Source organism: Fundulus heteroclitus, chromosome 12, assembly GCF_011125445.2.
Source record: "Fundulus heteroclitus isolate FHET01 chromosome 12, MU-UCD_Fhet_4.1, whole genome shotgun sequence".
Lineage (NCBI taxonomy): Eukaryota > Metazoa > Chordata > Actinopteri > Cyprinodontiformes > Fundulidae > Fundulus > Fundulus heteroclitus.
Window position 1 is genome coordinate 16,276,050 of NC_046372.1, and position 23,996 is coordinate 16,300,045.

General features: G+C 41.1%; 1 protein-coding gene across 21 annotated transcripts in view; it reads right to left on the reverse strand.

Moving 5' to 3' along the window:
* The window catches only part of si:dkey-21e5.1 (potassium channel subfamily T member 1), a 136,494-nt gene that overhangs the window by 26,998 nt on the left and 85,500 nt on the right, over positions 1-23,996 (reverse strand). For 15 of the 21 annotated variants that reach the window (XM_036144071.1, XM_036144081.1, XM_036144080.1 and 12 more), the window contains 7 exons: positions 16,883-17,032; positions 16,550-16,785; positions 16,255-16,275; positions 15,526-15,739; positions 12,922-13,027; positions 12,615-12,787; positions 12,059-12,130 (listed from right to left, as the gene is read on the reverse strand). In XM_036144071.1, coding sequence (XP_035999964.1) covers positions 12,059-12,130; positions 12,615-12,787; positions 12,922-13,027; positions 15,526-15,739; positions 16,255-16,275; positions 16,550-16,785; positions 16,883-17,032 — 972 coding nt within the window. The remainder of the gene's footprint in view (positions 1-12,058; positions 12,131-12,614; positions 12,788-12,921; positions 13,028-15,525; positions 15,740-16,254; positions 16,276-16,549; positions 16,786-16,882; positions 17,033-23,996) is intronic. The other 6 variants (XM_036144069.1, XM_036144090.1, XM_036144087.1 and 3 more) reach the window with 1 other exon arrangement.

Here is a 23,996-nt window from a genome sequence, read left to right on the forward strand (position 1 = left end):
AAAATCAATCAGATTATACAGATTGGGTCAGATTATACACATTGGTCAAAAAATTCCTATATAAGGGAACCAGTTCATTGCATCAAAGTCTTGACAAGTAGCATTCTCTCTTGAAGAAGCGTAGAGCCACAGGGAGAGTCGTCTGCATTGTCCATGGCTTTGCAGCAATCCTACCTACTGAGCAAGCATGAAGCGACAGCAGGAAAAAAAACTCCCCATTAACGGGAAGGAAAAACCTCCAGCAGAACCGGGCTCAGTATGAACGGTCATCTGCCTCGACAGACTGGGGGTTACAGAAGACAGAGCAGAGACACAACAAGAGAGACAAAAAAAGCACAGAAGTTCTACATTAGATGGTAGTAGCGGGTGATCTGTCTTCCCTGGATGAAGCCACAGCTAACAGAACGCCAGACCAGGTGTGCCTACTATGAAGAAAAAAGAAAAATCAAAAAGTTAAAAGCTGAAATTACAACAGTCATTCAAAATTGAAGAACAATAGACCCTGATGTCCTGCAGTAGCCTAAACCTATAGCAGCATAACTATAGAGGTAGCTCAGGGTAACATGAGCCACTCTAACTATAAGCTTTTTAAAAAAGGAAAGTCCCAAGGGCCAGCTTCTAGTGGAGAAGTTCAAGTATCTTGGGGTCTTGTTCACGAATGAGGGGAAGATGGAGCGGGAGATCGACAGGCGGATTGGTGCGGCGTCTGCTGTGAAGCGGGCGCTATACCGGTCCGTTGTGGTGAATCTGCACCAGATTTTTTGTGAGTCGTGGGGGAGCGCTGCCGAACACGTTCGTGTAAATCGCCCAGTGGACGGGCGGGCAAAATGCGTGACAGCATCTGCGGTGGCGGGCGGCCGGCGGTGCGCAAATCCCAGCGGTGGCCAAGGCCGGAGCGGCGCTTTGCTGCGAGGGCCGCTCATCACCGCTTGCGGTTTTAATTATTATTATTATTATTATTTTTATTCTGCCCCCCTAAAGAGGGGCCTTTTTGGGGGCTTTATCATATTCAAAAACTCACCAAACTTTGCAGATGCATGGTGACTGTTTAAAAATTTTGTATTTTAAGGTCGTCACAAAACTCTAAAGAAAAATGCCTCAACGGCGCCACCTAGAAATTTTCAAAGGACCCTTTGCTATTCACTTACTTCATCGTAGAGTAATGAAATTTTGTACAGTTGTAGATCTAAGCAAGACGCTCAGAATTTACAATTAACGTCATAGTGCAAATATCACAGGAAGTCGGCCATTTTAGATTGAAGGTCGTAATTTTACCTCATTTTTGACGTTTACAGCATTGGTATTTGATCGAACTCGTCCTAGGGATTTCGAGCGAGCGGCTTGAAACTCGGTCAGTCTGATCATAAGGCATGGCCAATTAAAAGTTATCAAAACGGTGAGTTTTTGAGCATGTTGAAGGGGCGTTAGCAGGGGTCAAAGTTCACCTACTCGCCACAAAACAGAAAACTGTTATATCTCCTACACAGAAACACACAGAGGCACCAAACTTTCTGTGATTGATCATCATCGGGTCTTCTACAGTATCCAATGGTCAAATGATGACATCACTTAGGCCACGCCCCCTGACAACAGGAAAAACTGTTTTATCTCCTACACAGAAACACACAGAGGCACCAAACTTTCTGTGATTGATCATCATCGGGTCTTCTACAATATCCAATAGTCAAATGATGACATCACTTAGGCCACGCCCCCTGACAACAGGAAAAACTGTTATATCTCCTAAACAGAAACACACAGAGGCACCAAACTTTCTGTGATTGATCATCATCGGGTCTTCTACAATATCCAATGGACAAATGATGACATCACTTAGGCCACGCCCCCTAACAACAGGAAAAACTGCTATATCTCCTACACAGAAACACACAGAGGCACCAAACTTTCTGTGATTGATCATCATCGGGTCTTCTACAATATTCAATGGTCAAATGATGACATCACTTAGGCCACGCCCCCTGACAACAGGAAAAACTGCTATTTCTCCTACACAGAAACACACAGAGGCACCAAACTTTCTGTGATTGATCATCATCGGGTCTTCTACAATATCCAATGGTCAAATGATGACATCACTTAGGCCATGCCCCCTGACAACAGGAAGTGTCATGTTTTATTGTTAGCAGTCGCTATGTTACCCCTCTGAGCTAATCAACATGAAACTGTGTCCACAGACATGTTGCTGTGTTGTGGATTCCAGGCCCAACTGGATTCCATGTAGCAGTGCGGCATGGTGGCGTGGCGAAGTCACCTGAAACGCCGCTGCCATATGTCCACACTTCCATAGGGTATTGACAAATTTATTAAAAAGTAACTTAAAATTACCTTAAAAGGACAACATTTTTAAAAGTCAAAAGGCTTATTTGATGCTTTGAGAACATCTCTTCTATTCGGCTACAAAATCAACTGGATTCGATGGAGCAGGGCGGCGTAGTGGCGTGGCAAAGTCACCTGAAACGCCGCTGCCATATGTCCAGACTTCCATAGGATATTGATAAATTTAATAAAAAGTAACTTAAAATTACCTTAAAAGGACAACATTTTTAAAAGTCAAAAGGCTTATTTAATGCTTTGAGAACATCTCTTCTATTCGGCTACAAAACCAACCAAAACAGGATGATCTTTTAAGCTATAAGACCATTTTTAAGATGTCAATACATAGATTTTAAGCTGGTGGGTCGCCACTGCCTCCGGTGGCCAAATGCATCGCTGCATCAACTGATCTGCACCAGTTTAATCTCGTCATGGCAAAATTATTTTTTCTCTTCATGTGTGGCCCTAATACTCCATCGTAAGAACACCGCTGTCGTTACCGCGGGTCCTGGGGAAAAAAAAAAACGCTGCTCCTGGGGGGAATTTTTGATTATGCTCACGCATAGATGTGTAAAACTTCACATTGCAATTCAGACAGGCGCAGACTGAACCGTGCAGTTCATTTTAAAGAGGCAGTTTTGGCGCATATTCCGATAGAAACGGGCTGCGGGGAGCCTAAGTGTGTTGTCGTGGGCGTGTTTACCCGCTGCAGGTAACCGCTGTGAAACAATCAGAAAGATTTCCCTGATTAATAACATCTTTATGGCGCTCATCTTTATTGTTACTATGTGCTGCTTTACCAGTTCTCTCTCTCTCGCTCGCTCGCTCGTCATCGGACAAAAATCAAACTGCTTCGTGTTTGTATTTGAAATTGTGCGTCAGACTCAGATTTAGAAGTGTTGTTACGACGTTTGAGCTGTAACTGCAACCGTTTTATATATATATATATATATATATATATATATATATATATATATATATATATATATATATATATATATATATATATATATATATATGGTAACTTTACTGAATTTGCAGCTTAAGAAGATTGGGTTTGACAGACAACACCAACTGTCCCCTCAATCCAGTGCACACAATACCACAACAGACCTCATCATGCTCTACAGTACATCAAGAAAACTAAATCAACTAAAACAAGTTCACGAGTGCACATGAAATGAAGTTAATCCATATTTGTGTGTCAGGGTGTCTAAGCATTCTCCAGAATTTGACATCTCAGCAGAGCCTGTAATAATTATAGAAAGTAACATTATAGTTGTTCTGCCTTTTGTTAAGACAGCAAGGAATTCATGTCGTGAATACATTACATAAATAAGATAATAATTCTTAGTCAGAGGAAATCCAAGGCAAAAACAGTTAGAAAAGTTTTGGGTTCATATTTAATCAGAGTGAGACATCACAACTTTGTTAGATCTCTATGTGAATTACGTGAGATAGTGAGTGCTCTCACCTTAAAAAAAGATCTTTGACGTATTTTGCTCCGGTTAAAAGCTGCTTTTCAGCGATGAAGCTAGGGAAACTGCTAATGTTGAAGTTGAATTTGTTCTACACGCTTCTGCCTTGGAAAAATATTCGTCTTTTTACAAAAAGAATGTTTAAAGCCAGATTTGGGAACAAAGGTTATTCAGAGAATGCAAGAAAAGGAAGCTTTTGTGGGGAACTTTTGTCCTAGCTGTCTAGCTGCATATGGCCCCAGGACAGCACAATAGTTTTCTTGAAGTTTAATTTTGGAGAAGTAGAAACAAGTATTAATTTCAAAAGGTAGGTAAAAAAGGAAAAAAGTTTTTACAAAATCTTAAAATGTTGGATAGTCGTTATTTCCATCTTGCTGTGAAAATTGGTGAAATATTATCATTTTTAATGCTTAGATATAAAATCGCAAGGCCATTACTAAAATTGCCTTTTGTTGAAAATGTTTTTTGGCATGCCATACTTTATATTTATAGGTAGCCTAGATGTGCATAATAAAAGAGTGGAACTAAAACCTGGTCTAAAATTATTATGGAGCTTTAACTTGCTAAGAGTAATACTGTTAGATGATTATATCTTTAAAATGAGATAACTGTCTCAAAAAATGTGATAGTTTATTTGGTCTGAAGAGATGATGCAATTCAATGTTATTTATATAGCGACAATTCATGAAATATGTCATCTCAAGGCACTTTACAACGTCAAAATCAATCAGATTGTACAGATTGGGTCAGATTATACACATTGGTCAAAAAATTCCTATATAAGGGAACCAGTTCATTGCATCAAAGTCTTGACAAGTAGCATTCTCTCTTGAAGAAGCGTAGAGCCACAGGGAGAGTCGTCTGCATTGTCCATGGCTTTGCAGCAATCCTACCTACTGAGCAAGCATGAAGCGACAGCAGGAAAAAAAACTCCCCATTAACGGGAGGGAAAAACCTCCAGCAGAACCGGGCTCAGTGTGAACGGTCATCTGCCTCGACTGACTGGGGTTAGAGAAGACAGAGCAGAGACACAACAAGACAGACAAAAAAGCACAGAAGTTCTACATTAGATGGTAGTAGCGGGTCATTCAAAATTGAAGAACAATAGACCCTGATGTCCTGCAGTAGCCTAAACCTATAGCAGCATAACTATAGAGGTAGCTCAGGGTAACATGAGCCACTCTAACTATAAGCTTTTTAAAAAAGGAAAGTCCCAAGGGCCAGCTTCTAGTGGAGAAGTTCAAGTATCTTGGGGTCTTGTTCACGAATGAGGGGAAGATGGAGCGGGAGATCGACAGGCGGATTGGTGCGGCGTCTGCTGTGAAGCGGGCGCTATACCGGTCCGTTGTGGTGAATCTGCACCAGATTTTTTGTGAGTCGTGGGGGAGCGCTGCCGAACACGTTCGTGTAAATCGCCCAGTGGACGGGCGGGCAAAATGCGTGACAGCATCTGCGGTGGCGGCCGGCCGGCGGTGCGCAAATCCCAGCGGTGGCCAAGGCCGGAGCGGCGCTTTGCTGCGAGGGCCGCTCATCACCGCTTGCGGTTTTAATTATTATTAATCTGCCACCCCAAAGAGGGGCCTTTTTGGGGGCTTTATCATACTCAAAAACTCACCAAACTTGGCGGATGCAAGAAGACTGTTTAAAAATTTTGTATTTTAAGGTCGTCACAAAAATCAAAACAAAAATGCCTCAACGGCGCCACCTAGCAATTTTCAAAAGACCCTTTGCTATTCACTTACTTCATCGTAGAGACATGAAATCTGGTACAGTGGTAGAGCTCACCAAGACGCTCAGAATTTACAATTAATGTCATAGTGAAAATATCACAGGAAGTCGGCCATTTTAGATTGAAGGTCTGATTTTGACCTCAATTTTGACGTTTACAGCATTGGTACTTGATCGAACTCCTCCTAGGGATTTCGAGCGAGCGGCTTGAAACTCGGTCAGTCTGATCATAAGGCATGGCCAATTAAAAGTTATCAAAACGGTGAGTTTTTGAGCATGTTGAAGGGGCGTTAGCAGGGGTCAAAGTTCACCTACTCGCCACAAAACATAAAACTGTTATATCTCCTACACAGAAACACACAGAGGCACCAAACTTTCTGTGATTGATCATCATCGGGTCTTCTACAATATCCAATGGTCAAATGATGACTATGCTTAGGCCACGCCCCCTGACAACAGGAAGTGTCATGTTTTGCTGTAAACGGTCGCTATGTTACCCCTCTGAACTAATCAATATGAAACTGTGTCCAGAGACAGAAGACATGTTGTTGTGTTGTGGATTCCAGCCCCAAGTGGATTCGATGGAGCAGGGGAGCGTGGCGGCGTGGTGAAGTCACCTCAAACGCCGCTGCCATACGTTTGGCTCTGAATTCCACATTTTTGGGCCGAGCTGCTTAAAACTCACTTGGATGCATCCTTATCTAGCCCCCAACAGGAATCCATAACAAACTTTGGTGGGTGTGATCTAATGCCTCAACGGCGCCACCTAGCAATTTTCAAAGGACCCTTTGCTATTCACTTACTTCATCGTAGAGACACGAGATTTGGTACAGTTGTAGAGCTCACCAAGACGCTCAGAATTTACAATTAATGTCATAGTACAAGTATCACAGGAAGTCGGCCATTTTAGACTGAATGTCTGATTTTGACACCATTTTTGACGTTTACAGCATTGGTATTTGATCTAACTCCTCCTAGGGATTTCGAGCGAGCGGCTTGAAACTCGGTCAGTCTGATCATAAGGCATGGCCAATTAAACGTTATCAAAACGGTGAGTTTTTGAGCATTTTGAAGGGGCGTTAGCAGGGGTCAAAGTTCACCTATTCGCCACAAAAAATAAAACTGTTTTATCTCCTACACAGAAACACACAGAGGCACCAAACTTTCTGTGATTGATCATCATCGGGTCTTCTACAATATCCAATGGTCAAATGATGACATCACTTAGGCCACGCCCCCTGACAATAGGAAAAACTGTTATATCTCCTACACAGAAACACACAGAGGCACCAAACTTTCTGTGATTGATCATCATCGGGTCTTCTACAATATCCAATAGTCAAATGATGACATCACTTAGGCCACGCCCCCTGACAACAGGAAAAACTGCTATATCTCCTACACAGAAACACACAGAGGCACCAAACTTTCTGTGATTGATCATCATCGGGTCTTCTACAGTATCCAATGGTCAAATGATGACATCACTTAGGCCACGCCCCCTGACAACAGGAAAAACTGTTTTATCTCCTACACAGAAACACACAGAGGCACCAAACTTTCTGTGATTGATCATCATCGGGTCTTCTACAATATCCAATAGTCAAATGATGACATCACTTAGGCCACGCCCCCTGACAACAGGAAAAACTGTTATATCTCCTACACAGAAACACACAGAGGCACCAAACTTTCTGTGATTGATCATCATCGGGTCTTCTACAATATCCAATGGACAAATGATGACATCACTTAGGCCACGCCCCCTGACAACAGGAAAAACTGCTATATATCCTACACAGAAACACACAGAGGCACCAAACTTTCTGTGATTGATCATCATCGGGTCTTCTACAATATCCAATGGTCAAATGATGACATCACTTAGGCCACGCCCCCTGACAACAGGAAGTGTCATGTTTTATTGTCCATGGCTTTTACAGGCAATTCATGTCGTGAATACATTACATAAATAAGATAATAATTCTTAGTCAGAGGAAATCCAAGGCAAAAACAGTTAGAAAAGTTTTGGGTTCATATTTAATCAGAGTGAGACATCACAACTTTGTTAGATCTCTATGTGAATTACGTGAGATAGTGAGTGCTCTCACCTTAAAAAAAGATCTTTGACGTATTTTGCTCCGGTTAAAAGCTGCTTTTCAGCGATGAAGCTAGGGAAACTGCTAATGTTGAAGTTGAATTTGTTCTACACGCTTCTGCCTTGGAAAAATATTCGTCTTTTTACAAAAAGAATGTTTAAAGCCAGATTTGGGAACAAAGGTTATTCAGAGAATGCAAGAAAAGGAAGCTTTTGTGGGGAACTTTTGTCCTAGCTGTCTAGCTGCATATGGCCCCAGGACAGCACAATAGTTTTCTTGAAGTTTAATTTTGGAGAAGTAGAAACAAGTATTAATTTCAAAAGGTAGGTAAAAAAGGAAAAAAGTTTTTACAAAATCTTAAAATGTTGGATAGTTGTTATTTCCATCTTGCTGTGAAAATTGGTGAAATATTATCATTTTTAATGCTTAGATATAAAATCGCAAGGCCATTACTAAAATTGCCTTTTGTTGAAAATGTTTTTTGGCATACCATACTTTATATTTATAGGTAGCCTAGATGTGCATAATAAAAGAGTGGAACTAAAACCTGGTCTAAAATTATTATGGAGCTTTAACTTGCTAAGAGTAATACTGTTAGATGATTATATCTTTAAAATGAGATAACTGTCTCAAAAAATGTGATAGTTTATTTGGTCTGAAGAGATGATGCAATTCAATGTTATTTATATAGCGACAATTCATGAAATATGTCATCTCAAGGCACTTTACAACGTCAAAATCAATCAGATTATACAGATTGGGTCAGATTATACACAAAAATTCCTATATAAGGGAACCAGTTCATTGCATCAAAGTCTTGACAAGTAGCATTCTCTCTTGAAGAAGCGTAGAGCCACAGGGAGAGTCGTCTGCATTGTCCATGGCTTTGCAGCAATCCTACCTACTGAGCAAGCATGAAGCGACAGCAGGAAAAAAAACTCCCCATTAACGGGAGGGAAAAACCTCCAGCAGAACCGGGCTCAGTGTGAACGGTCATCTGCCTCGACTGACTGGGGTTAGAGAAGACAGAGCAGAGACACAACAAGACAGACAAAAAAGCACAGAAGTTCTACATTAGATGGTAGTAGCGGGTCATTCAAAATTGAAGAACAATAGACCCTGATGTCCTGCAGTAGCCTAAACCTATAGCAGCATAACTATAGAGGTAGCTCAGGGTAACATGAGCCACTCTAACTATAAGCTTTTTAAAAAAGGAAAGTCCCAAGGGCCAGCTTCTAGTGGAGAAGTTCAAGTATCTTGGGGTCTTGTTCACGAATGAGGGGAAGATGGAGCGGGAGATCGACAGGCGGATTGGTGCGGCGTCTGCTGTGAAGCGGGCGCTATACCGGTCCGTTGTGGTGAATCTGCACCAGATTTTTTGTGAGTCGTGGGGGAGCGCTGCCGAACACGTTCGTGTAAATCGCCCAGTGGACGGGCGGGCAAAATGCATGACAGCATCTGCGGTGGCGGGCGGCCGGCGGTGCGCAAATCCCAGCGGTGGCCAAGGCCGGAGCGGCGCTTTGCTGCGAGGGCCGCTCATCACCGCTTGCGGTTTTAATTATTATTATTCTGCCCCCCTAAAGAGGGGCCTTTTTGGGGGCCTTACCATTTTCAAAAACTCACCAAACTTGGCGGATGCAAGAAGACTGTTTAAAAATTTTGGATTTTAAGGTCGTCACAAAAATCAAAAGAAAAATGCCTCAACGGCGCCACCTAGAAATTTTCAAAGGACCCTTTGCTATTCACTTACTTCATCGTAGAGTAATGAAATTCTGTACAGTTGTAGATCTAAGCAAGACGCTCAGAATTTACAAATAACGTCATAGTGCAAATATCACAGGAAGTCGGCCATTTTAGATTGAAAGTCGTAATTTGACCTCATTTTTGACGTTTACAGCATTGGTATTTGATCGAACTCGTCCTAGGGATTTCGAGCGAGCGGCTTGAAACTCGGTCAGTCTGATCATAAGGCATGGCCAATTAAAAGTTATCAAAACGGTGAGTTTTTGAGCATGTTGAAGGGGCGTTAGCAGGGGTCAAAGTTCACCTACTCGCCACAAAACATAAAACTGTTATATCTCCTACACAGAAACACACAGAGGCACCAAACTTTCTGTGATTGATCATCATCGGGTCTTCTACAATATCCAATGGTCAAATGATGACATCACTTAGGCCACGCCCCCTGACAACAGGAAAAACTGTTATATCTCCTACAATGAAACACACAGAGGCACCAAACTTTCTGTGATTGATCATCATCCGGTCTTCTACAATATCCAATGCTCAAATGATGACATCACTTAGGCCACGCCCCCTGACAACAGGAAAAACTGCTATATCTCCTACACAGAAACACACAAAGGCACCAAACTTTCTGTGATTGATCATCATCAGGTCTTCTACAATATCCAATGCTCAAATGATGACATCACTTAGGCCACGCCCCCTGACAACAGGGAAAAACTGTTATATCTCCTACACAGAAAAACACAGAGGCACCAAACTTTCTGTGATTGATCATCATCGGGTCTTCTACAATATCCAATGGTCAAATGATGACATCACTTAGGCCACGCCCCTGACAACAGGAAAAACTGCTATATCGCCTACACAGAAACACACAGAGGCACCAAACTTTCTGATTGATCATCATCGGGTCTTCTACAATATCCAATGGTCAAATGATGACATCACTTAGGCCACGCCCCCTGACAACAGGAAAAACTGTTATATCTCCTACAATGAAACACACAGAGGCACCAAACTTTCTGTGATTGATCATCATCCGGTCTTCTACAATATCCAATGCTCAAATGATGACATCACTTAGGCCACGCCCCCTGACAACAGGAAAAACTGCTATATCTCCTACACAGAAACACACAAAGGCACCAAACTTTCTGTGATTGATCATCATCAGGTCTTCTACAATATCCAATGCTCAAATGATGACATCACTTAGGCCACGCCCCCTGACAACAGGAAAAACTGCTATATCTCCTACACAGAAACACACAGAGGCACCAAACTTTCTGTGATTGATCATCATCGGGTCTTCTACAATATCCAATGGTCAAATGATGACATCACTTAGGCCACGCCCCTGACAACAGGAAAAACTGCTATATCGCCTACACAGAAACACACAGAGGCACCAAACTTTCTGATTGATCATCATCGGGTCTTCTACAATATCCAATGGTCAAATGATGACATCACTTAGACCACGCCCCCTGACAACAGGAAAAACTGTTATATCTCCTACACAAAAACACACAGAGGCACCAAACTTTCTGTAATTGATCATCATCGGGTCTTCTACAATATCCAATGCTCAAATGATGACATCACTTAGGCCACGCCCCCTGACAACAGGAAAAACTGCTATATCTCCTACACAGAAACACACAGAGGCACCAAACTTTCTGATTGATCATCATCGGGTCTTCTACAATATCCAATGGTCAAATGATGACATCACTTAGACCACGCCCCCTGACAACAGGAAGTGTCATGTTTTATTGTTAGCAGTCGCTATGTTACCCCTCTTAGCTAATCAACATGAACGAGATCCTGGCGGCCGGCCGGCGGTGCGCAAATCCCAGCGGTGGCCAAGGCCGTAGCGGCGCTTGGCTGCGAGGGCCGCTCGATGCCGCTTGCGGCTTTAATTATTATTATTATTATTATTATTATTATTATTATTATTATTATTATTATTATCATCATCATCTTGTATAAAACAGCTTATAACAGAGTATACTATTCAGTCAAGGATCTCTGTTGGTCAACATAACCAGAAATTTTACTCTCATACTTTCATGTGTGCCAAAACATGAATAAAACACGTAGCTGCCACTTTAAAACTGTTTATTCAGAGGGAATTATGCTCTGCCCTGTCTACACAACGAACAGCCAAACTAACCCTTTACTGAATTTTTTTTTTTTAAAAGTGACTTGGTTAGGTAATGCAAACCTAAAATTCAGCTGGTGCCAAACAAAATGAAAAGTTGCTGCTTTTTTTAATACTAGGCATGGACCGGGTATTGGATTCAAAATACATCAAGGATTTGACCCATCATCAAAGACTAATAAAATAAATTATAGTATTTTAAATCATTACGTACAAATTTATTTCACACTTTTCTGTTAGCAAAATATATTTCTGTTAACATAATAATACGGCATATTCTATTGAAAGTCCCACCCTGGAGCGCCCAGAGAAAGTACCAGAGGGACCAGCATTTTCTCTGCATAAAGTATAAAGCATTAGGTGCTCGCTACCGGCTGTTTCTACTCATTTTGAATGTAATTACAAATGCAATAGCTAAGATTGATTTAATTTTAGCTGCAATTGAATTATTTCCTCTTGTTTTTCTGTTTCAATTAAAGCGATTATCATATTATACGACCACTTACTTATCAATAGTTCCAGCCATGAAGTGAACCATCGGAAAGCAGCAAATGGCCTCTAAGAAGTGGTTGTCTGGTCTGTCGGAAATAGAAAATGCGAAGAAACATCCAGAACTAATTATCTCGACAAAACTCCTGAGATAGACCATCATGCTATTCTGAAATGTGCTTGCTGATCAGGAATACTTGTTTGAATTTCCCTGGAAACATGAGCAAAATCAATATTTAATTGTGCAAGATTTTCAAAAAAAAAAAAAAAAAACTGCTTATGAAAATTCAACAACCGCAGGCAGCCAGAGCTTTCCTGGCTCCAAATTAGTTAAATTTGTCTGTCGTAATACAAATGTATCATAAGCGACAGAAAACGTTCCCAGAAGGACTAATCAAAAAAAAAATGTTTACAATGATTGATGGATGCTGGTCTACCTCAATTTAAACTGGTCACCATTAGCTGTTGTCTTTTATTCCTACTGGAACTATGAATTTTCCACTGGTTCTGCATCTTTGAACGGGTGAAAACAGTTACTAATATGTCTGAAACAGAGGTTGATCAGATGCTTACGGGTAGTCCAGTAGCAGCACTATTGGGTTCAGCTCCTTTCTGGGCCGATAATAAGCTCGCAGGGGAACTATGAAGTTGTAGAGCCCATTTCCTGCCATCTCTGCAGACACTATAATCAGCTTATTCTTGAAGCCGTAGGCCTTGGCATCCTCAAAGCTATTATGTGTGCAGCCCTGGGTGGAGACAGAGGTCAGCAGGAAGGCGTCAGGTTTTTAGCTGAGAAATCATGTTACTTATTTTCTGTAATATAATGTAAAGGAAAGAAAGTGGGGAAATTCCACGGCAACATTTGGACATGCAACTTCACCTTGTCGAGGCGAAGGCAGCAAAATGGAGCTTTCTGTGGCAGGAGGTGGCACAGAGTTGGAGAGCTGCCGATGTAGGGCGAGTTTGGAGGATAGCCCTTCACAAAACTAATGGAGAGGAAACAAAGACATTTAGGGGTGATGAGATGGAGATCTGTGCTGAAAGAGAAGGTTAAATTCAATTCAATTTTATTTACATAGTGCCAGTTCATAACACGTCATCTTCAATCAAATCATACAGACAGATTGGTCAAAACGTTTCCTATCTAAGGAAACCCAGCAGATTGCATCGAGTCTTGACAAGCAGCATTCACTCCTTCTGAAAGAGCGTAGAGCCACAGTGGACAGTCTTCTGCATTGTTGATGGCTTTGCAGCAATCCCTCATACTGAGCATGCATTAAGCGACAGTGGAGAGGAAAAGTCCCCTTTAACAGGGAGGAAAACCTCAAGCAGAACCAGAAACAGTGTCAACGGTCATCTGCCTCGACCGACTGGGGTTTAGAGAAGACAGAGGTCTTGTAAAAGTGTCCAAACTGTTACGGATTACAGATGCTGGGCTGCGAAAGGCAGTTACTGTGGAAACAACAGATAAACAACACATACTGGAGACACAGAGCCTGACATGCTTAGATTGGACGGAATGACTTATTAGGGGAAAATGTGTCAGCTGGGACATGTCTGCATTATAGTATGATCTTCTCCACCAATGTGATGAAAGACACACTGATATCATACGTGGCACGCCCTGAATGGGTCCTACTTAACGTCTGAGTGAGGAATGAACGGGGCTCTCTGGCGTCCGGAAATCTACCCGTCACGTTGTTGTGTATGAGAGTCCAGTACTGAAGCTGTAAACATCCCTCTGCTTTTTAGATTAAATATGTTAAAATATAGTGTCTGTTTCAAGAGTCTTTTTATTACTACTGAGGTCTACAATAGAAACACCATATTATTCAGGAAAAGAACCTAGGGTGACTGCAACCAGGTCAATTATTTACCAAAACCTATCTGTGCCACATTTTGTTACATAAAATCCAACAACTTTTATGCAAAATCTATGACACAAACTAGCAGAGGTGGGACCAAGTCACAATTTATTCTACAGTCTTTATAGTCACAAAATAAGACAAACAGGTCCTATCGTTTAAATTTCAATTTAAACGATATTGAAAGGAGAAGTATACATAATCTTCGATATATTCTATTAACAATAACCAGAAAACCGTGTTCTGCATTTGTACTTAGTATGTTAGTCAAATTTTTTTTACATTTTACAGTGATTGCAACCACACGCCGTCAGAGGGGACGGGGATCATCTCTGGAGATTCATTATTCCAGTCTTGCCATAAATTCTCATTTGGACTCACCCTATGTCTGAAGTTTGACTGGGCAATTTAAAAATGTAAATATGCTATTCTTTAAACCGTTTCATTTTTGCCCTTGTTGCAATGCTCCCAGTAAATTTGTTGATCACTTGATTATTTACATACAGATTCCCACTTTCTATGAATTGACCAACAGTGAAGTCTAAGATTGCTGTAATTTTGCTGTAAAAATCCACATGCCTCTTTTTACTTAATGTTAACTATTTTTATTCAACTTGCATAGATAATTATTATTTTATGACCTTCAGTGTATCTAAAGGAAAATAAATTATCAACTTAAATAACTGCTCTCAGAAGAAAGTTTTAAGTTTCCCAGCCTATTATCAACTTCTGCTGCAGCGTTAATCATTTTACTGATGTTTTCCAGTTAACAGGAATGTAGGAAGATAACTTGTCTATTTTTGTCCTGTTTTGATTTGCACTAAAGTGTCAGCCTGATTTGTTTCCTCTAATTTTGATGTTTTCGACTTAATTGCCCCAATCAGTTGCACCCTCTTTGCCAGGCTGAGATGCCAGCTGCAGCATAGATGCAGTTACCATTCGACCGCCACTTGATGGCAGTGTGGGACTTTGAGTCTCACTCTGAGATCTCTGCATTCATTACGCAAAATAAGTTTTAAAGGAGAAAAAGATAAGTTCAACACCAGCTCCGTGCCTGCAGTAACAGAGACTCAGAAGACCATGTTATGTCCAGCGTTAACAGAGCTGCTGATGTCGGGGTCAGTCTAACGGGTGCTGTTTGAGATTGGCAGCAAATACCTCGGTGGATTTGAGACCGTGCCAACATTTCCTCTCTACAGAAAGATTACCATAATTTTCTTTTCCTTTAAATTGCTGCAATATTATATATATATATATATATATATATATATATATATATATATATATATATATATATATATATATATATATATATATATATATATCCTGCACAGGAACATCGACAAGTACCATCAGCATCACTAGAGGAAAAGAACTGACCTCCCTGTCATATTAATCACTGCATTTTACAGCATCATGACACACCGATTATAAGCCTGTTGAAAGCCCATCCATCTCTCCTTCTAAAGGCACTGAGGGATGATGAAGAAGGACAAAGGTGAAATCAATCAATTTCAAAGCACAAAGTACAACTGCCACACCAAACAACCCCCCCAAATCTCTTCCACTCAGAGACGCTGGAGCTTTTTCATGCATCTAAACACTTCCACGCCACCTACTCCGACATCATGGAGCCCTCCTCGTCTGATTGGTTGGTCTCGTCCTCAGATTGGTCGCTAAGGAGGTCGCAGGGCAAAATGGCGGAGGAGTCAGCAATTTCCAGCACGGGTGCAATGCTCGGCCTTCGGCTTCCGGCGCCGTTCTCGGTGGGTAGGGTTAGCTTTCCACTTTCCTCAGGAGGATCGGGGTGCTGGAGATCTATCGCTACGGTCCCTGGAAAATACACGGGGGAATTTTTTTGAGGAGTGAAGCAGCATTGCCGACTACGTAGACATTAGAGGACGCACAAGACTTTTACAGCACTTTGCACATAAAAGCCGATCTCCATTTGTACATTTCTGACACTCAGCGTTTGTAATTTGTCTACTCTGCAGAACTTAAGGTTTCATATTGAGGAGAAAATGTTTTGCCTTTCAGACAAAAGCTTGGTTTACAATTAAAAGCATGCAAACTGCAGTCACAGTAGTTTATCCATAAAAAAATACATTCTTGACATACATCATATAACTGCTCATAATATGATGAATGGCAACACCATAATGCATCTATTCAGTCTATGAAATGCATGACATATGTACAGCACATACATCATCCGTTTTGCTCAAGTCTAATATGTCACAGAAATAAATACATTAAGTAAGGCCTCTCTGAAACTGTAGTGAAATACAATTCAATCTTTATTTGTTGAAATTTTATGGTGTAAAAAGATGCATCATGCATGAACTTACCATATGAGATGGCCTGATCAACTTTCACAGGTCAAAAAACAAAAACAGGCACATTACAATAAAGTCAGCCGATAAAGTAAAGGAAAGCAAGTCAGTGAAAATATCATGCAAAAGCATTAACAAGGCAGCCACCATTCAGAAATGTACAAAATGCAGTTTAAATTTAAACAAAGCATCCATTTTCTCTTCCTACGTGCCAAACTTCTCAGACACCAATGCAAAGATTGTTACCCATGCCTGCCTCCCACTAAATATTTAAGTTTATACGTGTTCTGTCTGTGGTTTTCGGTCTCACCCATGCTGGCTATGATGCTGTGCACAGGCAGCCTGGAGGGGGCGTCGTACAGGCCGGTGACGGTGAGACCCTTCCCGTGTTTTTCCTCCTCTTTGAAGATGAAGGCAGAGTTTTCCTCCTTGGTGATGTTGATGTAGTAGCAGGTGTCGGTGGCAGCCATGATGTGACGCGGTCCGGGATTCAGGAGGATGCTCTTGTTGTCCTCTCTCTTCACGCCGATCAGACACACCCCGTACCTGCGAGGCAAAAGCGGAACAGACCTCAGTTCCAAGTTATTCAGTCCCATAGGTGTTACCAGTTACTCCAAATGTTGCCAGTGGAGGATTTACTAACTTCTTGTGGGCATGGAAGGAGGCGTAGGTGAAGCTCTTTCCATCATACTCTCCAAAAAACTTGCTATCGCCTAAACGGATGTGGTAGACCTCGTTCCCAGAGCAGCGTCCGTATGTCCTTTGCCACTGCTCAGGGGATGTCTGCCCTTCCCTGCAAAAGGAGCACTTTAATATTTACTGTTTTATTTACAGCAACAATTCATATCGCACTTTTTAATAAAAAACTACACTCCACATGATCGTGAATGACAAATTACTTTTGGGGCTTTTAGATGATTTGCAACACTGTTCAGGGCTATCATATACAATGATAAAAAAAACAAAAAACAAAAAAACTACAACAATTTGGTGCTCGTTCCGTCAGATTCAAGTTGGTGGTGAATCTGCAGAAATTCACCTCCACCAAAACTTATTGGTAAAATTAAAAGTTTACTTTAAACATTAATGTACTTAACATTATGAGCTCATTTACATATTTGCACACATTTAGGGAAATGTCCCCGAGCAATAAGGGTAAAGCAACATGTCCATCTGAGATTGTGAAGGATTAGTTAATGCTGAGGAGCAACCACAGCAGAGAGATCAGTTAGGCACAGTCTATACATTTTTTTCCTCCATTTTATTCAACTTAAAAATAAAATTACTTTTATGTAGCGAGGATGAAATTATGACATGTTTCAATAACTACCACGGTAGCACCATAATATTAATGAAGTTCATTTTACTGTTTGAAAATGAAGTGACCATTAAAACTATACAAGGTGTATCTGCAAAGGTATTTCGTCATTTAGGCTACGCGTCTACATGGATCCGACATTTTGGAAGACTGTAAACGATCACTTTTGGAACCATGTCCCAGAATGAATCCGCTTCAAAACGGTGGTTTAATTTTCCCATGTGGACATGCGAGCCGCATCGTTTCTTAAACGATGACATCATCTCTGACCGCACTCAGTACATTCAACTGAAGACCCTCAAATCCACCCCCTCCCCCCTCACCTCAGGCGTGCCCCAGGGCTCTGTACTCGGGCCCCTCCTCTTCATCATCTACCTCCTTCCCCTTGGCAATATCTTCCGCAAATTTAACATCCAATTCCATTGCTATGCTGATGACACCCAGCTCTACCTCTCCACACAACCATCGTCCTCTCTTCCCCCCACCTCCCTCACAAATTGCATCTGTGAAATAAAAGCCTGGTTCACCAAAAACTTCCTTCAATTAAACAGTAGTAAAACTGAGGTTCTCCTCATCGGCACCAAATCAACTCTTTCCAAAACTGACAGTTTCCCACTTGTTATTGACAGTTCCTCCATCTCCCCCTCCCCCCAGGTTAAGAGTCTGGGTGTCATCCTCGATAGCACCCTATCTTTTCAATCCCATATCAATAACATTACCCGGTCTGCCTACTATCACTTAAGAAACATTAACCGCCTCCGTCCCTCCCTTACCCCACACACTGCTGCTATACTTGTGCACAGCCTTGTCACCTCCCGACTGGATTACTGCAACTCTCTCCTCTTCGGCCTTCCTCAGAAATCACTCCATAAACTACAACTGGTCCAGAACTCAGCTGCTCGCATCATAACAAGAACTCCCTCTATCCACCACATCACCCCGGTCCTCCAACAGCTTCATTGGCTCCCCGTGCAGTTCTGCATTCAATATAAAATTCTCATGGTGACATTCAAGGCCCTTCACCACCTAGCCCCCCCTTATCTGTCAGGCCTCCTGCACATTCCCACCCCCTCCCGTGCTCTTAGATCCTCATCTGCTTTACACCTGTCTGTCCCTTCCGCCCGTCTCACCACCATGGGGAGCAGAGCATTCAGCCGCTCTGCCCCCCGCCTCTGGAACTCTCTACCACCCCTACTTAGAAACACGGACTCACTTCAAAATTTTAAATCACAACTCAAAACTCATCTGTTTAAGACCGCCTATTCTCTTTAATTATCAATTTCCCTGTCCCAGCCTCGGTATTTATTTATTTTTTATTTATTTTTTAAATGTTTTTTGTTTTGATTCTGTTCCTGACATTCTGTTTTTTACCCTTCTGTACGGCGACCTTGAGTGTCTAGAAAGGCGCCTTTTAAATAAAATGTATTATTATTATTATTATCATAGCGTCGCCTCTCTCGCTAACCCACATGCGCCTCACTCTCACAAATAACAACAACGTTGTCTGGTGTTGCGGCTTTGTTATGGCTTTTAGTGGCGTCCTCGGACTCTTCCTCTCTAACGAGCCCGCTCTACACGGCGTGTCTCCTGCCAGACCACACAAAGATCTCGCTGAACATGTGTAAATGTTTGTGTCTGATCCCCTGCCGCGGTGCTGTTTACTTCACATCAGTTGTCTGTGCATGCCCGGTGTTTTTTCTGTTTCTTTGGCAGTGTCACAGCGCCATCAATGGGCCCGGCATGCCTACTACAGCCTTTCCTTTTGTGCTACACCCTCGAGTGTGGACGCTCATTATTTCTTAGACGTTTTGTGAAAATTTACCATGTTTGTCGCCGTGTAGAAAAGGTTTTGGTGACCGTACTTCAAAAGTTTTGTGGATTGTCTATGAAATTCAACGTCTCAAACATCGTGCTGCAGATACGAGCGGAAAGCAGTGAAGGTAAGGGAGCAAGATTTCAAGCACCAAAGTCTGATACAGAATAAGAAAAGTTGGACTACAAACTTCAACATTAACATTTAAAGGCAACTCTAAACAGCTTTTTAAAGAACTCAGGGTTTCAGCACTTTTACAGTGTTGTGGGGGTTTGTTCCAGATAAATGGGGCATAAACACTAAATGCTGCTTCTCCGTGTTTGGTTCTGGTTCTGGTTCTGCAGAGCAGGCTGGAGCCAGAAGACCTTAGTGGTCTGGAGGGTTTATACACTGATAACAAGTCTGTGATGTATTTAGGTGCTAAGCCATTCAGTGATTTATAAACTAACAGAAGTATTTTAAAGTATATTCTCTGAGATACAGGGAGCCAGTGTAAGGACTTTAGAACTGGGGTGATGTGCTCTACTTTCTTAGTCTTAGTGAGGACGCGGGCAGCAGCGTTCTGGATCAGCTGCAGCTGTCTGATCCACTTTTTAGGCAGACCTGTGAAAACACCGTTGCAGTAATCAATTCTACTAAATATAAACGCATGGATTAGTTTTTGAAGATCCTGCTGAGACATTAGTCTGTTCTTCGAGTGATTGAAGGCCGACTTTGTGATTGTGTTTAGATGGTTTTGGAGGTTTAGGTCTGAGTCCATCAGTACACCCAGATTTCTGGTCTGATCAGTGGTTACTAGCTGAAGCAGCTGAAGCTGTGCACTAACTTTTGTACTAACAAAGGAAAAGCACAAGACCAGTCCTCTCCCCTGCTGCTTCTAGTTAGCCTGATGGTTGATGATTCGTAAGGGAACACTTAGCTGGATGTTGGCATTCTGTAGAATAGACTGGTTTATGGGTTTAATTTATTGCACCACCAGCATTTTATTCAAGAGTCTGATTATGCCTCTATGTATGTGAGGTATGAAGGTATAAAGTGTTTTGACCTTCATATAGCATAAAACAAATTAAAACTGCTGCAGTATCCTCACTGCTGCTAAAGACACTGAGCGCTGGGTATTTTCTGACAGATAATTTATCCCTGACAGATATTCAATACAGAAGACATTCAGAGCATGTTGGTGATGGAGTCATGCAATGATGAAACGGATGAAAACTACTTCAGCTGCCAGTGATGAGAGTGAGACTGATGCTGAAGTTAAATTATTAACTGGGATAAATTTGAACGCAATAATCCCGAAACCAATTTTTCACATTGTTACGTATGCACAAGGTAGCGAGAGTACAGATTACCTGAGCTTTATTGTTTTGCTTTGACATTAAAATAAGTTGCTTTAGATAAACTATTTTAAGATACAGCACTTTATGCTTTAACAATGGCAACATGGTTATTAAATTCTTTACCCAAGCTGGCAAAACTGATTAGAATATGTTTTAAAAAAAACCTCTGTCCTAAATGCTGCATCAGCGTTTTTGTTTTCTTTAAGAGCTGTACAATCCTGTAAGGAAATCATGACAGACCCATCATGGTGATTTTACTGTCAAACAATGGTGCTTGGTAAGTCGGCCTCAACCACATGATTTTTGTAGTGATGAACAAGCTTCTACCATAATTCTGGCTGAATATTTAACTTGAAATGGAGATCATAGTTCAGTTGGTTTCCATTCGGAGACATGCCTTTCAATCAGATATATGTTTCGATAGAAGTAAAGTTAGGGTTTTGGTGAGAAAACTCCATGAACGTAATGTTTACCTGCTTTCCTCAGTTCAAAACCAATTTGTATATTTTGCATCACTGTCTTGTTGGGAAACTCAGCTCAGTCCAAGTTTGAACTTTCTAGCAGTGGATTTCAGGTTTTCCTCAACCATTGCAATGCTGTACTACTGGCCTCAAAATAGTTACTTAGCATGATGCTACCACCACCATGCATCACAATGTTCTTAGCTTTCAAAGTCTTCCCTTGAAGGCTCCAGACATACTTCTTGTCATTTTGGTCAGTTTAATTATCGCTGTCAAACAAACTCAGGACGACCAAGGAAACATTTATAGGCCATTTATAGTTTTTAATTATTAGTTAAAAATGCCAAATGTGGGCATTTAAAAGATTCAGCTTCCCTTCTGTTCATGTACAGTACTGTAAATTGTCTTCTTACTGAAATGTGCTTCGGTGGAACTGAGATACAGCCGCAAACATGGGAAAGGAAGTCCATATAAGGCATAAAGCACGATTCAACACCAATGACTACTTCCTCCTCGCCTTAGAGACTCATTTTATTCCCTTTTATTCTATGTTAATAACAGTTATTTGCTCATAGACTACTGCTGTTCAGGGGAAGATTCTGGGAGGGGCTTATTTGGGGGCATTTTACAAAAGAATAATCTGTCAAACCGTTTCATATTTTTGCAGCAAAAGTATAATATTTTGATTCCTGTATTTTGATCACTGGTCTTGCACCCACTTGTTTGATTTAAAACTAAACCTTCACTCGTTTGAACAGATTTTTAATTTACATAGAACCTTGCATCCGAGAGTTTTCTTCTCATTTGGTCAGTGTCTTTCATTTAAAGGCAAGTTTCTGGTTCAAGACAGAGTGAACAATAAAAGCCATGAGTGTGAGGTTTTAAGGTGAAATAGTTTAATTCCCTCCTGGAGTCCCACTTTAGACCACCAGTCGTGGAAAACATTGGACCACTTTTAAACAATATCAGGGTGGATTAAAAAACTGACTGGGAATTCTGGGATAAACCGCCTCTTCTAAATAAACAGACACAGAGGCTCATTTGTTAATTTGGGATTAATGCCCAAGTGATGCAGAATCTCTGGAGCAGGATAAGTGGGTCTAACTTGTGGGCCTTTCAGATTTCACTCATTAACTAAAGCATTCATTGATTAAAGTTGATGAGGAGCAGCCTCGGGTAAAATAGGGTCAAGGTTGGCAGGTTCCCCAACAATAATACAACAATTTAAGCATCCATGTGTTATTTAAATTTGGCATCATTGTAATTCAAAGAAACAAACTTTCAACCCCTTCCAACTTGGTTCTCCTCAGCCTCCTCATGTCTAGCTGCAAAAATGATCACATGACAAATTTTAGAGCCGATCATTTTGATAGTGTTTAAGCTAGAAACTGCAGCTGAGATGCCACCTTAACAGGCAGGAGCAAGTGTGAGTCTCCATAATAAACACAGATGTGCTGTGTTTCTGATTCGGTGAGAGAAGCTGCGCAGGCTGAGAAATTTACAGCCTAAAAGAAGAAACCGGGTGAGAAACGGTTTCTGCTGTGCTGACAAGGCATCCGTGGACCAGGAACAATCCCATGTAGCTATTAAGACTCTTCCGCAGAAAAAAGAAAAATCACTCTGATTCAAGTGTTAAGTCAAGCTAAATCTGTTCATGAGACTAATGACCAGAAGGTAAGCACAAGAAAAAAAAAAGAAAAAGAAAGGGCCACCATGAAGTCTCACATTTGTTTTACACAGAACCAAGGCCTGAAGCTCAGCGTTTGATTGGTGTTGATAGTTTGGCCTCAGTGGCTGCATGGAAGAAAACCTTGAAAGATAATTGGGAAAAAATATCTTTAAGGCCTGATTTCAACTTAATTTTATCAGTATCTTAAGGAAGGTAGCAAATGCATAAGTGAATAAGTTTAATTACTGAAATAGCTACATTTTTGTATTTGAAAGAGGATAAAAATAAGACAGCTTTTTGTAGCACAATCACATAGTTATGTCGCTTTTTCTCATTCAGACATGCTAAAAGAAGATTTCTTAATTGGAATCTTGTTTTCACAAAATAGTTATTTTTTCCATTATCAAGCCCCTCAGGAAGTCTGCAATCATTGCCGGTGTTCTTCCTGCCACACAGCAGGGAACTCCATGGGATATAAGTGACGACATCAGGTACGTGAACCGAAAACATGTTGGAGCCAGATTTCTACCAGGTCTCAATGGTACTGCAATTAAAATACCAAACATCAGGCAAACTAAGCATCCCTAACTTCTCTTCATCCTGTTTACTGCTGCAGCATCTGTCTCAAACTATGTTGAGATCCGACAACAGCAGCAAAACCAAACCTACCAACAAATCTTTCCAAACTAAGCTGTATATGCAAATGACTGCATGACATTTTAGTTCAGCTCTTTATTTACTTGCTTAAACATGAGGCAATTATGAGCATAAATATGAATAAAGATCTTGAGTTTAAAGTGACCCATGGAATATGAAGGAATGCTCTTCTTTGAAGAATTAGTCATGTTAAATAAACACATAAACATCTGCCTGGATTTGTCTCAGGCTAAGAAAACATCTCCAGGCTAGCTCCTCTAAATCTCCTTAAATCAAGATACTGCTTGTTTGTTTCCTCTTTTCAAACACCTCTTGTGTACAGCTGGCTGCTCCCAGTGACAAGGCCAGACTATTAATATTCAATTTAATGCCACATGGTACAATTTCATCTGTTAGTTGACATAAAATGTATTTGAGTAATTAACTTAAAATAAAACCACTGCTCTAGAATATGAAGGTTATATTCTTCCAACAGATAAACAGAAGAAGCTGAGTATCA